The sequence below is a fragment of the Rhinoraja longicauda genome, chromosome 8, assembly GCF_053455715.1.
Source record: "Rhinoraja longicauda isolate Sanriku21f chromosome 8, sRhiLon1.1, whole genome shotgun sequence".
NCBI lineage: Eukaryota > Metazoa > Chordata > Chondrichthyes > Rajiformes > Arhynchobatidae > Rhinoraja > Rhinoraja longicauda.
The window spans coordinates 49,369,302-49,386,482 of record NC_135960.1 but is presented as its reverse complement, the minus strand read 5'-3'; the positions used below and the strand labels follow the sequence as shown (position 1 = coordinate 49,386,482).

The 17,181-nt window shown below is 40.0% G+C and overlaps 1 protein-coding gene across 1 annotated transcript in view; it reads right to left on the bottom strand.

The window, feature by feature from the left end:
- Positions 1 to 2,662: 2,662 nt before the first annotated feature.
- LOC144595940 (kalirin) overlaps positions 2,663 to 17,181 on the bottom strand; it is a 351,636-nt gene continuing 337,117 nt past the window's right edge. The window contains exons 24-29 of the mRNA XM_078403892.1: positions 13,882 to 13,948; positions 12,411 to 12,520; positions 8,358 to 8,427; positions 7,007 to 7,092; positions 3,689 to 3,781; positions 2,663 to 2,698 (exon numbers count right to left, since the gene is read on the bottom strand). Of these exons, the coding sequence (XP_078260018.1) occupies positions 7,036 to 7,092; positions 8,358 to 8,427; positions 12,411 to 12,520; positions 13,882 to 13,948 (304 nt within the window). The 3' untranslated portion in view covers positions 2,663 to 2,698; positions 3,689 to 3,781; positions 7,007 to 7,035. The remainder of the gene's footprint in view (positions 2,699 to 3,688; positions 3,782 to 7,006; positions 7,093 to 8,357; positions 8,428 to 12,410; positions 12,521 to 13,881; positions 13,949 to 17,181) is intronic.

The following is a 17,181-nucleotide window of genomic DNA, read 5'->3' as shown; positions in this document are numbered from 1 at the left end:
GAGCAGGGATTGAGGTGGTGACGAACGCACTTTGAGGGGACAGTTTACCCCTATAAATATTGTGCTGAGGTTGCATTCATCACATATTGTTACATATCAAAACTGCAAGTTGGTTAAGCCACGACCAAGAATATGTTATAACATTTTAACCATTTAAGTAAAAATATAACCAGTTATATATTTGTGAATTTTAGATGAATGAGTCTCATTCATAAGATTGTTGTCGTAAAGATTAAGTGGAAGAATGTTTAATTACGGTATATTGATAAACTTGGCAGCAAGCATTTACATTTTAATGAGAATATCTTTAAATATATGAAATAATCTTAAAGTTGTTATGATTTCTCAAAAAATTGTGAAGGTTTATATGAAACACTAACGAGTTTAAAATGATGAGGGGGGATCTCATTGAAACTTAGCGAATAGTAAAAGGCCTGGATCGAGTGAATGTGGAAAGGATGCTTCACTAGTGGGAGAGTCTAGGACCAGAGGGCACAACCACAGAATAAAAGGACACATCTTTAGAAAGGAGATGAGGAGGAATTTCTTTAGCCAGGGGATGGTGATTCTGCAGAAATCATTGCCATAAATGGCAGTGGAGGCCAAGTCATTGGGTATTTTTAAAGTGGAGATTGACAGGTTCATGATTAGTAAGAGTGTCAAAGGTTATGGAGGAATAGAGTTGAAAGAGAAAGATAGATCAGCTATGATTGAATGGCGGAGTGGAATCAATAGGCCGAATGGCCCAATTTGGCTCCTATGACAAGAACTTATGAACAAAGCAGTCACCTGTGGCACACGAGTCTTTAGCCCTTTGTTCAATTTGCATGTTGGTTGAAATGAGAAACCACCAAGCATTTAACTTCATGCCTCTTCATTTTCTTTGATCTTTCAAGGATATTAATCAAACTTTTTTGCTTTAACTTGCACTAATTCATGAAGTGCAGAGATTACTAATGCTCTGAGTTAAATTAGTAGATTAACAAAAGATGTTATTTTTAAATCCACTGCTCCATGATTAATGAACTGTTGTACAACGTTGAACTTGTAATTTGATTAAGGTTGACTGAACATCAAGTGAAACCATGGAGGTGGAGCCCAATTAAAGCCACAGGTCAGAACTCTCAGCTACTCATAAGTCTACATGCAGCTACAGTTTACAGACTACACCACGAGTGTCATTCAAATCGAGTTAACATTTCTGCCGTAGATTGACAGCAAAGTTAAGTCAAGTCAAGTTTATTTGTCACATACACATACATGATGTGCAGTGAAATGAAAGTGGCAATGCCTGCGGATTGTGCAAAAAAAAGTTACAATTACAGCATATAAATTAAAATTAATACGGAAAAGAAAATTTAGTCCCTGGAGTTATAATAGTTAACAGTCCTGATGGCCTGTGGGAAGAAACTCCGTCTCATCCTCTCCATTTTCACAGCATGACAGCGGAGGCGTTTGCCTGACCGTAGCAGCTGGAACAATCCGTTGCTGGGGTGGTAGGGGTCCCTCATAATATTGCTTGCTCTTGATCTGCACCTCCTGATGTATAGGTCCTGCAGGGGGGCGAGTGTAGTTCCCATGGTGCGTTCTACCGAACGCACTACTCTCTGCAGGGCCTTCCTGTCCTGGGCAGAGCTGTTCTCAAACCAGACTGTGATGTTGCCGGACAGGATGCTCTCTACAGCCCCAGAGTAGAAGCATTGAAGGGTCCTCAGAGACACTCTGAATTTCCTCAGCTGTCTAAGGTGGTAAAGGCGCTGCTTTGCGTTACCCACCGGCGCGGCAATGTGTGTTGTCCATGTCAGATCCTCTTTGATGTGGACTCCCAGGTATTTAAAGCTGCTCAGCTTATCCACATTAGACCCATTTATTTCCAATGGCGTGTACGTCCTTGGATGTTGAGCCCGTCTAAAGTCCACAATCAGCTCCTTAGTTTTTTTGACATTCACGAGAAGGCTATTGTCCCGACACCAGAGTGCCAGATCAGCCACCTCTTCCCGGTAGGCCTTCTCATCGTTGTCGGAGATCCGGCCCACTACCACAGTGTCATCAGCAAACTTGATGATGGAGTTTGAGCTGAACCTGGCCACACAGTCATGTGTGTACAGGGAGTACAGTAGGGGGGAGTATAGTTACAGGATGAATTGCAGATCTGAGGTAATATCCAATTTAAAAGGCCCTATTTAACTGCAAGTTGTTAAAGTAATCCAAGTGTGTAATATGTGTGTCAATTTAGTTTAATTGATTTTAATTTAGAGATACAGTGTGGAAACAGGCCCAACAACTCCACGTCGACCATCAGTCATCCGTTCACAGATTTCAATGTTATCCCACTCCCTATAAACGAGGGGCAATTTACAGAAGCCAATTAACCTACAAAATTGCATGTCTTTGGAATGAGGGAGGAAACTGGAGCACATGCGGTCACAGGGAGAACATAGAAACTCAGCACAGACAACACCCATAGTCAGGATGGAACCTGGTTCTCTGGCACTGTCAGACAGTAGCTCCACTGCTGTGTCACTGTGCCGCCCTATTGCATTGAATAGTAATTAACAACAGAGCCTTTGGTTTTGACTGCTTTACCTTCCAGCATGCTGACATGCATGGCATCGTTAGCTTTCTTGGGTACGCTGAGCATTACTTCAAGACCATCTTTCAATTCCCCTTTGCCTTCTTCACAGCAGGTTAAAAGTTCCTTTTGACAGAAACATTAAAAAATGCTACAAATCAAATTAAAAACAATTCCGTATTTAATGACTTAATTTTCACAAAATTCCCTTCCCCATCCCTATTCCATTAATTTATAGTAACCATATTACAGATGACTGAAAAAAACTGACCAAAATGAGTAAACTCCTGTGCATTACATGCATGTAATTGAGTTTTAATTACGTGCAATGGACATGGGTAAGCTTGTCCCTAATTGCAATGTTCTTAAGAGGAATTAGGAAAGACCAGTAATTGCTGAATCTGTCCTTTAGAAAAATACATCCTATTTCCCGTTTAAGATCAGGTGTTCTCTTCCCAAATGAAGTTTTCCCAGCCTTCAGATATTTTTCAAATCTCTCGCAAGTTGAGACTAATGTCTGTTTTCTTTTGACCTCCGTCATGGCCACAGGCCAGCAACCCACAGTACTGTATATAAACTGCTAAAAACAGTGAAACCCTGTTTTACAGTGGTGTGGCTACACACTAGAAGTGATTTCAGAAGACTTTCAGTCTGGCACTGAGTGAGTCTGAAATGGAAGTGAGGGCAGCATGCTGTTCAAAAATAAATCAAGCCCAGAAAAAGCTACCCAGTACCAACCATGTGCCTATAAAAAAAACCCTTGCCCATGTCGACCTGCCACTCTTTGACCGACCTCTTCCCCTTTCCAGCTTTCTTTCACCCCCCCCCGCCAATCATTCTGAGGAAGGGTCTCCACCCGAAACATAACCTATTCATGTTCTCCAGAGATGGTGCCTGACGTGCTGAGTTATTCCAGTGCTTTGTGTTCCTTTGTGTATTAACCAGCATCTGCTGTTCTTTGTTTCTACCTAGTACTTAATAAATACAGCAAAAGGAAAAGAACCTGTTGCTCCATTCTACCTCAGTCCATATTATAAATGTTATAATTTTATGATGTACAACTTCTGGAGATATTGACAGATGCACCTTGACAGAAATATTGAGAGTTTTGCATACCTTCAGTAGGAGCTGGTACTTTGTGATTCTCTGAACAGGTTTAATTAAATAGGATGAAATTGAATTGGCCAGACCATGCCTTTGTTGAATTTCCTGCAAAGAATATATTAAATACAGAATGACTCCAAATGTCAAATTCAAGTTGCTGAACAAATGCAGTGCTTTTTTAAGGTGGTGTACCTCCACAAAGTTAAAGGTTAGTATTTTGTTTCCCAACCAATTTGACACTTATGTTTATTGATCGTGCATACCTGCACCTTTTTCTCTACAAAAAAGGAACTATACAAATGCATCAGTTTAATATGTAAAATATCCTTTTTAATTCAAGCAAAACAAAGGGACATTGTGTCTATCTTCAGTTCACACCAGCATCTGCAGTTCCTTCTTACACATTGTATCCACCAGGTGGCACCAACAATGGCTGCCTCACGAACAGCATGTCTGTCCTTTCCTTCTTTGTGTTTTAATAGTATGTGTTCAATGGATGTTTTTAGTGTTATTTAGCTTGTTTTATGTAGGGGGTGGGGGTTGGGGAAAACTTTTTCTAATCTCTTACCACGATGGAGATGCGATTTTTTTTCCGTATCATATCTCCGTCCGCACTGCGGCCTAACATCGAGGAGTTGGCGGCCTTAGCTAGAGACCGACTTTTGAGAGCTCCAACGCGGGGAGCTTACGCGATTTTAACATCGTGGAGCTCGCGATCCCTTTGCCAGGGGTCGACCTCGGAGCTCCAACCGTGAGTGCTTCCGGACTTAGCATCATGGAGCCCATGGTCTCTAGTCAGAGACCGACTTCAGGAACTCCAAGCAGCAGGAGCTTTGACCTGCCGATGCCAGAGCTTCGACCGCCCCGACGTGGGGGCTTCGACCGCCAGCTGCGGAAGCTTCGATCTCCCCGACGGATGGTTCGACTGTCCTGACCATGGGAGAATAAAGAGGATTGGACTTTTTTGCCTTCCATCACAGTGAGGAATGTGGGGAATCTGCGGTGGTGGATGTTTATGTTAACTTTTATGTAGTTGTGTGTCTTGTTGCTATTTTTTTCGTATGACTGGACGGTAATTCACATATCACTGTACCTTAATTGGTACACGTGACAATAAAAACTTTGAAAACATTTGATTGCCAGCAGCACAATGTTAAACAGTGGAATTTACCTAAAAACAATGATATAAGGTGATCATGTAAATATCAAGTACACTTCTGGAAATGATAACATTCTCCTGTCTGTGTATAGTCATCTTCACACAGATGCAACCAGACACCTAAATCAACATACAATCCACAACTGATGTTCAGAGTATGTTCAGAGTGGGTATCCTATTAGAAAATAAAGGGGTCATGTTCAACAATTTGTTGAAATCTAGATTAACCATTTAATGTTTTAGTTTAACATGATCCTTCTAAAATTGAAGAATTTCAGTTCTTGAAATTCTTAAATTTTAGAATTAAAAAGCAAATAATCTGTGAATTCCCATCCATAAGAAAAACCTTTTGATCGCAGGAATGTTTTTCCAGCAGCTTAACAGTGTAAAGCCCCCTCAATCCTCCAGCAAGATCTCAAGATGAAAGGTAAGCTCTTCTTCTTAAAGGCGTCCTAAACACCACCACTCTCAACCAAGTTGTCTACCTCCAATGGAAAGATGTCTGCCAGAAGTGGATTCATAGTGTCTTTGATCATAAGACATAGGAGAAGAATTAGGCCATTTGGCCCATCGAGTTTGACCATGTTGGTGCAAATCTGTGTAAGCAGACTGAAGAAGGGTCTCGACCCAAAACGTCACCCATTCCTTCTCTCCAAAGATGCTGCCTGACTCGTTGAGTAACTCCAACATTTTGTGTCTATCTTCTGAGCGGAATATTATTTGGTGTTAACATGGTGATGCCCCATGCATGAATCTGAACCCACCACACTCTTTAAGCATGATTACTGGAACAAGGTCAGTTGGCACTGATTCAATACGATAATTTCACATGTTGATAAATTTCTAGGCCACAAGCATTAAAGTCAGCAAAGCTTTATTAAAAGCAATAAATATTTTACTTTATCTCTTCGATTGTCAATTTTAACAGAATCATATTAAATTAAAATAATAACTGCTTAATCTAGATTTCAAAGATTATTGAAATTGAACTCTTTATTTCCTAATAGGGTATCCACTCTGAACAAATCTCTATTGTGATAAATAATACATAATTAAAACACTACATTACATGAATATGGAACAAGATAGTAAATTAGCTGCAGCTTTATACTGTCTTAAAGTGGCAGGAAATTTACTAATAACGTTGTTTCTCATTTTAACTCACTTGATGAAGTGGATTTCTTTAGTTGTTATAAACTATTGCATTGTGTGGGAGAAAAGGTAAGTCATCAATGCCACAGGTAACAGCACGTGACCCTAGCTGTTCACAATGCATATCAATAATCATGATGAAGGGACCACGTGTGAGAAATTGTATTTGCTGATAGTCCAGTGCTGGATGGTACTGTAAGTTATGAGGAGGATGCAGAGAGTCTTTGGGGGATTTAGATAGACTAAAACACAGTATGTCATGGAGTTATTCATGGAGACATATCAAATAAAAATAATTGAGAAAAGTGAAATAATGTTGAGGATAAACCATGTTGCAAATTGTAAAATAAGATAAAGCATTCTGTTCCTTTAACCATTTAAGAATTTATATCGTTGTCATCATTTTGAGGGGTTTCTTAAAAGAGACCCATAATTTCAGTTGCGACTTCCACAAAGCAAAAACTCTGTGAATTCCCATCCACGAGGAAAACCTTTTGAGTGCAGGAATGTTTTTAATCATTAGCATTCCTCATAAACGGCAAAATAATTGAACTAGAATTAGTAGAAATAATTAAATATAAGAATTGGCAAAATCTTATAAAATCATTCAAGGTGTTTGAATGATTTTTTGACATCAGTCTATATGCCTCTTGGCTATTGGAAATTCAACTCAACACTTAGTACTGTATATTGAGAGATATTTTGATATATCTGGGATTTTTAATTATATTTGACTGAAACTAGAACAAGAAAAAATGATTCACTCATGAAAAGTGGCACCACAAACATGATTCGAGGGAGCTAGTTTTCATGAATATTCATGAATATTTCTGCATTTCAAAGTCTTAATAGATATTTGAAAAAGAATCCTCAGGTAACAATGAGAATAAAAATTAAAATTGCCCTATCACTACTTAGGGATGACATTTTGTATAATGTACCTTAACTCTAATTACAATATTTATCTTTTTGTTTGCAAAAGTAAACTAGTACAGATGGTAAATATATAATCTACTTACATCAAAAAATGCTCCTGAGTGCTCTAAAATTAACTGGCTGGAGTCAGGTTTGTTCTTGCAGTATGAGACATACATTTGGAATTTGTCTGCCTGTGCAGAAAGAAAACAAATATTAAATTAGATTCAGGTAAGGGAAAGCAATATAACTGACTGAAGTGTTACTTAATTAGCACTTTGATATTTGGTCTGAGGTGCCTGAATGATTGTTGTCATCAGTCTGTATGCCTCTTGGCTATTGGAAGTTCAACTCAACACTTAGAACTGTGTGTTGAGAGATATTTTGATCAAGGCAATGCTTCATTGAAACTCCATTTTGAATTATACAACATTAAAAATTATTAATTGGTCCTGAATTATACCATTGGCTATAAATATGACTTATTTAAATCCTGAGTTCTGAATGATACAATCATCTTGTGATGATCACCATGTCACAGACTGCAAAGCCTTTCCCAATTGAAATCCTAAAGTCTTGCTCGTTCTTGGATAAAGGACTGTACCAAATAAACATAACTGAAGAAAGTGAAACAACTTCAAGTTTAGAAGATAATATCTGCCTGCTCCTTCAAATGGGCAATTTGGAATATAACACTGTCATTGGCACCAGGCGACTTCTGCTACGCTTTTAAGGTATATGACAACAGACACAAGGCATCTCATGAAAGCAGTCACTGTCTTTATTGGGCATTATTTATGACAAAGGACCAACAATCTTCACAAATACATAGGAAACGCTTACTTATTAATTGGCAAATGTTGAAATGACACAGTCGTGTCTGAAACTGCTGAAGTAAACTGAAACCTTTTACATTTAAAAAATGCAGAAGTCCCAAAATCGCAACTTTAAAATAATTACATAACTAAATAAATGTACGAATCGACCGTTGTTTGTGTGAAGTTTGCGTGTTCTCCCTATAACCATGTGGTTTCATCCTGGTGCTCCGGTTTCCTCCCGCAATCACAAGGACGTGTGGGTTTGTCAGTTAACTTTAGATAGTTCCTCTGTCCCTCTCTTCCCCTCCCTCTTCCCAGATCTCCCTCTATCTTCCTGTTTCCACCTATATCCTTCCTTTGTCCCGCCCCCTGACATCAGTCTGAAGAAGGGTCTCGACCCGAAACGTCACCCATTCCTTCTCTCCTGAGATGCTGCCTGACCTGCTGAGTTACTCCAGCATTTTGTGAATAAATACCTAACTAAATAATGTGAACTAAACCTCTGTACATCCCTGTTGGAATCTTCATTGTAGTGAAATTAAAACCAGGGATAACACAACACTACCTCATACATTAAAATCTGTAGGAGATGATTAAACATTTATTTTTGATGATGATATAAAAATACTTCACTCACCCAAGTGACAAAACAATGGCCTACATCTTCTGGCAACTGTTCATATTTCTCCAGTTCTTTCAGAAAGGTACTGAAATAAATACACAGCTTGAATTATACACAGACCACTGTTACTCTGTTGCTCCATTCCTTTGCTGTTTGTTTATAATTTTAAGAGTACCATTATATCTGCTCAGTGTATTTCATATAAAAAATATATGAGGTCAGTGGCCTGACCTCGGGTGTTTGTGTGGAGTTTGCGTGTTCTCCCTATAACCGTGTGGTTTCATCCAGGTGCTCCGGTTTCCTCCCGCAATCACAAAGATGTGTGGGTTTGTCAGTTAATTGGCCCTCTGTAAATTGGCCCTAGTGTATAGTGGGATAACGAGGGTGCGAATGGGTGATCAATGGTCAGCGTGGACTCGGTGGGCCGACGGGCCTGTTTTCATGTTCTATCTCTAAACCTCCAGAGGCACCCAGGGCATGCAACTAATTCTGGTTTTCAGGCCATTGCATATAGAAACTGGGCATTCAATGCTTGTTTTAATTGTGAAATTAAATTGGGATTGACCTGAGCCTGTGTTGTGCAAATGATAGTCAGTTCTCCATGTACCAGCAATTAAACTAGTTATCTTTAACGGCACAATTGCAGCCTACCACCTAAAATGTGCATTGTAATTCTTTTAACTTGCCTGATTACAAGGCAGAAAAGAACAGATATGCTTCTTCATCATTACATTAAAATATTTTGACTCCCTTCCATATTTCTGAAGAAACTCAGGTCAATTTCCCTTCTGTAACCAGGGGTGATGAGGCTAATTACAGTGCTAGTCTCATTACCACAGCGGAACTCAAGTGACATAGTAAGTTCAGCAATCAGGGAAGCACAGTGGCGGAGCGGCAGAGACCTGGGTCCCATCCTGACTATGATTGCTGTCTGTGCGGAGCTTGTATGTGCAACCTGCGACCACGTGGGTTTTCACCGGGTGCTTCGGTGTCCTCCCACATCCCAAAGATTTGTAGATTTGTAGGTTAATTGGCTTCTGTAAATTGCCCCCTAATGTGCAGGATGCAAAGGTGGAAATAACATAGCACTGGTGGACGGGTGATCAATGGTCAGCATGGTCTCGGTGGGCCAAAGGTCTTGTTTCTACACAGTATCTCTCAACAACACACACCCAATTCAATGATGTGTGACCACGACATTTTCTAAGAAAATTTACTAAACCTGGGGGCCAGTTCAGTAACAGTGGCATATTAAGATTTGTTGGCTCTCCATGTAAAATCATGTCACTGTCGACGCTTTTATCTACTACCTTCATTGTAAATCCTACAGTTCTTGACCAATCTGCCAATGGGGACAATTTCTATGGACTCCAACCCCTTCCAGAGTTTAAATAGCTCCATAAGGTTCTCTTGCTTTTTCAGTCTATTCATAAAATCAGAATCATTTCAGTAAATCTCTTCTGTATTTTTTCAAAGCTTTAAAATCTTTCCTGAAGTCTTGTGCCAAAAACTGGATATAATATTCCAATTGTGGCCAAACCAGTGTTCTATGGAGACTGATCATAATCTATTAGTTTTTGTAGTCAATGGTTCTGTTTAGAAAGCCCGAGATCCTTTAAGCTTTTTGCAATCTGCCATCTTGCTTTCAACAAATCACACACATTTCCTCCCAAAATGTAACCCTTCATATTTCTCAGATTAAATTTCACATGACAACTATTCATCCAATCTACCAGCCTGGCTATCTCCACTTAACAATTATTCAGAGCAAGACACAAAGTGCTGGAGTAACTCAGCGGCTCAAACAGCATCTGTAGAGGGAATGGATAGGTGATGTTTTGGGGTGTCCTGAAGAAGGGCCCTACTCAAAACGTTGCCAATCTACTCACTCCATAGATGCTACCTGATCCGCTGAGTTGTGCCAGCACTTTGTGCTTTGCTCAAGATATCAGCATCTGCAGTTCCTTGGGTTTCCACCTATTATTCAGAGTTCGCTACACCAAGTTTCATGCATCTGCAAATTTGGAAACCATGTCCTGCACGTAGTTCATAGACATTAAGATTCAGATATATATATACACACACTGATGAGCCAAAACATTATGACCACCTGCCTAATATGCTTTTGGTCCTCCATGTGCCGCCAAAACAGCGCCGACCCGCCGAGGCATGGACTCTACAAGACCACTGAAAAATGTCCTGTGGTATCTGGCACCAAAACATTAGCAGCAGATCCTTCAAGTCCTGTAAGTTGCGAGGTGGAGCCGCCGTGGACTTGCCGATCCAGCACATCTCACAGATGCTCAATCGGATGGAGATCTGGAAAATTTGGAGGCCAGGGCAAAACCGTGAACACTTCATCATGGTCCCCAAACCATTCCTGAACAATGTGTGCAGTGTGGCAGGGCGCATTATCCTGCTGAAAGAGGCCACTGCCATCAGGGAATACTATTGCCATGAAGGGGTGTACCTGATCTGCAATGATGTTTAGGTAGGTGACACGTGTCAAATTGACGTTCACATGAATGGCTGGACCCAGGGTTTCCCAGCAGAACATTTCTCAGAGCATCACACTCCACACTCCCTCCACCAGCTTGTTGCCTTCCCACAGTGCATCCTGGTGCCATCACTTCCCCAGGTAAACGGTGCACATGTACACGGCCATCCACGTGATCTAAAAGAAAACGGGACTCATCGGACCAGGCAACCTTCTTCCACTGCTCCAAGGTCCAGTTCCGACGCTCACGTGCCCAATGTAGGCACTTTCGACGGTGGACAGGGGTCATCATGGGCACTCTGACTGGTCTGCAGCTACGCAGCCCCATAGGCAGCAGGGTGCGTATTGTGTATTGTGACACATTCCTTCAGTGACCACCATTAAAATTTTCTGTGGCTTGTGCCACAGTAGACCTTCTGTCGGTTCGGACCAGCCTTCGTTGCCCTCGCGCATCGATGAACCTTGGGCGCCCAACACCCTGTGGCCGGTTTGTGGTTTGTTCCTTCTCGGCCCACTTTCGGTAGTTACTCACCACTGCTGACCGAGAACACCCCTCAAACCTTGCCGTTCCAGAGATGCTCTGACTCAGTCGTCTGGCCATGACAATTTGGCCCTTGTCAAAGTTGCTCAGGTCTTTACTCCTGCCCATTTCTCCTGCATCCAACACATCAACTTCAAAAACTGACTGTTCACTTGCTGCCTAATATATCCCACCCCTTGACAGGTGCCATTGTAACAAGATAATCAATGTTATTCACTTCACCTGTCAGTGGTCATAATGTTTTGACTCATCGGTGTATATCTTAATCTTAATGTCTATGAACTATATAATGTATGAACTACATAATGTACAGACACACACATTTATGTCAAGAAGCAGTAGTTCTCGTATCAAGTCCTGGAGACTCAACAGTAAACTGAAAAAATACATTTTACCAGTACTGTCTCCTGTTATTAACATTATAAAAAATATTTCCATAATAGCCCCTTTTATTCCAAGGTCTTCAATCTTGACGGCAAACTTGTTATGCAGTGTCTTATCTAGAGCCCTATGGAAGTAAATATATCATTTGTATTTCCCTGATCAGAACATTTTATCAAGTTAGTTAGACAATTTGACTCAAACAAATTCATGCAGGCTTTCTCTAATCAATCCACAATCTAATAGACCACTAATTCTAGAAACAAGGAATTGCAAATGTTGATTCTTTTTAAAACACAAAGCGCTGGAGTAACTCAGTGGTCAGGCAGCATCACTGAAGAATATGGATTGGCGGCATTTGGGTTTGGGACCTGAAATGTCACCTATCCATGTTCCCCAGAGATGCTGCCTGACCCGCTGAGTTATTCCAGCACTTTGTCTCTTTTTCAATGACTAATTCTCTCAACTTCAACCCAGTAAACTGTGAATCTGTGTATCTGTTGATCAGCAGATCTGCTGGTCTAACACAAGCCATTGGGTTCCAAAACCTTCAAGGGATAACGCCCTGAGATCCCCAGTGACCAATGCAGGGAAACAAAGAATTTTCATTGAGCTATCAGTCAATTGTGAGGGGCTATTCAACACTTACTTGTTATGAAATTCATAGATCTCCTGAATATTTCCAAATACAATATGTTCCTTGTTAATAATACCAGGTGGGATTTCCTCCACTCCACTGGTCATTTCCCAGAAATAGCTCTGAAATGCAATAAGAAGGAATAAACATAAATGATTGCATTCTTTTGAGCTTCTTTCAGACCACAGATCTCAGTATAACACACATCTGCATGGTGACATTGGCATGTCTTTTGACTTCATGTTTTATTTTTTTAAATATATTCGTTCATGTTCCAATTGGAATACATCAATTTCTTGCACAAGTTGTTATCATATTTAAACATCCTTGCAAAAGCAAGTCAAGTAGCCTTTTATTGATTTTGGATCACAAATACACTAATCACTAACAAACGCGTTACAAGTTAGAAAAGTCAGGAAGAAAGCAAGAAAAACAAGAAAAACAAGAAAACAAGGTTTAAGAGCAAATTAGACTATTTGTGTATTTTTTATATAAACGCAACATATTCCTCTTTCCCTGCCCTCATGTCTTTATTCATCAACAAGTGGTTAATTGTCTCTTTAATTGTGAAATATATTTTTCCTGCATTCTGATGAAGATGTTTTAAATGCTTCCCAGCAGTGCTTGCTAACAATGTTACACATTTTATGTTCCCAAATTCCAAACTCATCAACCTAAGCTTCTAGTACAGGTCCACCACCAATTTTCGAGCAACTGGTGGCCTGGCACCACCTTTAATCCAGACATAATTACAAAAACGCACTTGAAATTCTTCTCTCCACTGGAGGTTCCCCCGTAAATGTGGTGCCTATGGTGGGTGAGGCGACTGATCTCAACATCATCGGGATTTCTGCAGCCAATTGGGATGGCCGGGTCTCTGGAACTCCGGCCCAGCTGGATCTGGCAGATCCGTTCCCAGAGCCGACTTCCGAGGCTGACTTAGCGGGCCAATATCTTGGCACCTCGGTGTTCTAGGCGGACCATTCTGGTACCGTTCGACTTCTCTCGGAGGCTGTGACCTCCGTTGGTCTGGCCAAACAGATAATCCAGAAAGGCTCTGGAACCGGTAGACCTGTAATCTAATTTTCGTCAAACTTATGTTCTTTTCTATTATAAAAATATTATGGTAATTACTGCAGAACCCTGCACAATGGAGCATTTCTACCTATTGCTTAGGAGATCCAGATATCAAAGCATCTCTCATACAAGGATTTTTTTTAAACTTAGTTTGGATTGCTACATCACCTGGAGTGAAACCTCAACAGTGTCATTATCACATCATACCTTCCAAAAATCTAAAGGGAGTTATATTAGCAATTGTTCATTACTATCAAGTAGCAATCACATTTCAAATAATAAACATTCATCCCTGGATGGATGCAAGTATTATGTAGTGGACAATTTCATGCCAACTCAAGTAAAATATACAGCCTTTAGATTAAATATATATTTGATAATCTGCAGGAGCGAGATAAAAGCATACCTCAAGACACTCGTGTAAATCTCGAACATAAGCTTTTTCAGTCTGCAGGAGTTCAGCCATTATAAACCTGAAAAGGAAATGGGAAAAATATTTTGTTTGAAACGTGATTAAAAGTTTTTGTCATTTGACATTGAAACAGTAGCTGAGTTCAATCTAAATGTTTCAAATTCTATTCTTCTTTGAGAAAAAAAGAAAATTATCACACAATAAATGCATATCATGTAATTGAACTTTGGTTTCTGACAGATACTGAATACAACTAGGATGAAGGAAGAGTCTGCAGGTCAATACTTTCAGGGACAAGCAGCATTTTACCCGGTCAACTACAATACCCCTTTAGATCTTCTCAAATTTTGATTCAGGTTTGTCTGCTCTCCAGTACTGCTGGTTTCAGGAATATCTTCTTCCTCTCCGTTATTAGGCTTCTCAACAGTCTTTCCATAAGCTAGGGCTCTGTCCTATTCACCTGTACCCCATTGATAACATTGGACTTTGTCTAAAGAACTGATGCGTTACATTGCACTATGATGCTGAGAACTATATTAGTTTAGTTTAGAGATACAGTGCCCTTAGGCCCCATCGAGTCTGCACCAACCAGCAATCCCCGCACATTAACACTATCCTCACACACACTAGGGACAATTTACACTTTACAACTTACAATTTACAATGTAGCTCAATCTGAAGAAGGGTCTCGACCCGAGACGTCACCCATTCCTTCTCTCCAGAGATGCTGCCTGACCCGCTGAGTTATTCCAGCATTTTGTGTCTACCTTTGATTTAAACCAGCATCTGAAGTTCTTTGCTACACAGGGACTCATACCAAGCCAATTAACCTACATACCTGTACGTCTTTGAAGTGTGGGAGGAAACCGAATATCTCGGAGACAACCTATGCTGTCATGGGGAGAACATACAAACTCCGTACAGACAGCAGCCATAGTCAGGATCAAAGCCAGGTCTTTGGAGCTGCAAGCGTTGTAAGGCAGTAACTCTACTGCTGCCCCACCGTGCTGCCCGGCATCTGCACTCAATATCTTCCCTTTTGCTCTATCTATTGTACTTGAGTTTGAATTGATTGTATCTATATATGGTATACATATGTGATATGTTTGGATAGCCTGAAAAACGGGCTGTTCACTGTACATTGGTATACGTGACAATAATATACCTAATCCTAAGAAATAATATGAATTCCCTGCTAGGATCATGAAACTCAATCTTTTTCCACCCAAATTATTGATCAATTGGGAAGTGAAATGCTACATTCAATTTGTGTATTTCATGTAGATAAAGGATATTTTAAGAACAGTTTTACTTTTCACGACAAGGAAACATTACACATGGCAAAGCTGCTATCCCCAGAGGTAAATAAAACTAAATGTAGAGAGTCTAACTTGGAATATGAGGTAACTGTGCATTCTGAACTTAGAATGGAATCATCATATCTTTGGCTCCGCTAAGGATTTTAGTTAATGCACCAGTATTAAGGTTATTAATTTACTGGAAAAAAAATATATATATATTATCATTTTGTAATACATTCACAGTTCTGTTAAGCTGCCCGAGGTCAGAATTTCATTGTTACATTGTTGAATGTACAAATGGTGGAATAAGGAAATAGAATGAGGCGAATTAAAGAGCTTATGAACAAAAAATGCTAGAAATACTCAGTGGCTCAGGCAGCCCCTGTAGCAACAGTTAACTTTTCAGGTCAATGGAAAGTCATTCTGCCAGCACTTTGTTTTTATATCAAACTTGGAGCATCTGCAGTGTATTGTTTTGGTGTCATGAACCTTTTTAGTGTGTGGGAAAAGGATTAGAATAAATGCTTTTAACTATGGTTGAGTGGAAACTAGATAACTATGTGCATATTTTAGTTAAAAGGCCAAAAACTCCTTACATATCTACACTTTAGAATGTGTCAAGTCAATGACCAATGATTCTCTAAAGCGCTCAGATGAAGAATTCCAGAGATTCCAATAACAGGTGCAATGCTCCCAGCAATGATACTGTCATGCGTAGGAAGGAACTGCAAATGCCGGTTTACACCAAAGATAGATACAAAATGCTGGTGTAACTCAGCAGGACAGGCATCGTCCCTGGACAGAAAGAATGGGTGACGTTTCTGGTCGAGACCCTTCTTCAGACCTTCAGACAGAAGGGTCTCGACCTGATGCATCATCCAATGATACTGACATCCTGAGCACCTCAGCTTTTGAAACAGAAAACTGCCTTTCGACTCAAGAGAGTCAAGGGTGTTTTATTGTCATATGTACCGAAACAGAACAATGAAATTCTTACTTGCAGCAGCATAACAGCTTTGCAAACTCATAGGATAATATAAGCAAACAAAAAAAAGTTCAATAGATTTAAAAAAACAATATAATGCAAAACAAATCAACGCCCGAAACAACAGACAATTGATTTTCATATTGATAAATTTTCTTTTTTTCCTGAAATTTAACAACTTTAAAAAAAATTAGTTATTAGACAGTTAAACATACTTCCACTGCTAAAAAATAACTAAGTGCAATGCTGAATAGTAATTCAATCAAAGTTGCAAAGAGCCACTTAAGGTCAGTGTTGCATTTTGTACCTGTTAGTACATGGACCCAAGCTAAACCCAGCTGTGAAACTTCCTGTTCCATTTGTTTCGTTGTCGAACTTTCCTTTCAATTAATAAGCTACACTTTCAGGAAATAACAAATTTTGCTCCTGAATATTTATCTACACTTGGTGCTCCAGTTTCTTTCCGCAATCCAAAGACATACAAGTTTGTCGGTTAATTGGCTTCGGTAAATTTTTTTATAAATTGTTCCTCGTGTGTTGGATTATTTTAGTGTAAGGGATGGCCGGTGTGGACTCGGTGGTCATGTTTCCATGCTGTATCTTGAAACTAAACTAAACTAAAGCTGAGGGTGGACCTCATAGAGTTATGGAAAATTACCAGGGGTTTAATCGAGGGAGAAAGTAAGAAACCTTTTTCCCCGTAGTAGAGACATCTAAAATGAGAGGGGGCAGAGGTTTTGGGGAAGGGGTGAGAGGTTTAGAGAGGATCCAAGGACGAGCTTTTTTGCTTAATGGTGGTTAGATTCCAGAAAGTTCTGCCTGCATTTGGAGTGCAGTAGGTGCACTCACTATATTTCAGGAGTATTTCAGGAGTATCTGCACTTGAATTGCAAATACATAAAAAGTTGTAGACCAAGTACTGGTGAATGAGATTAGTGTAGATGGGTAGTTGATAGTGTGAATATAGTGTAAGAAAATAACTGCAGATGCTGGTACAAATCGAAGGTA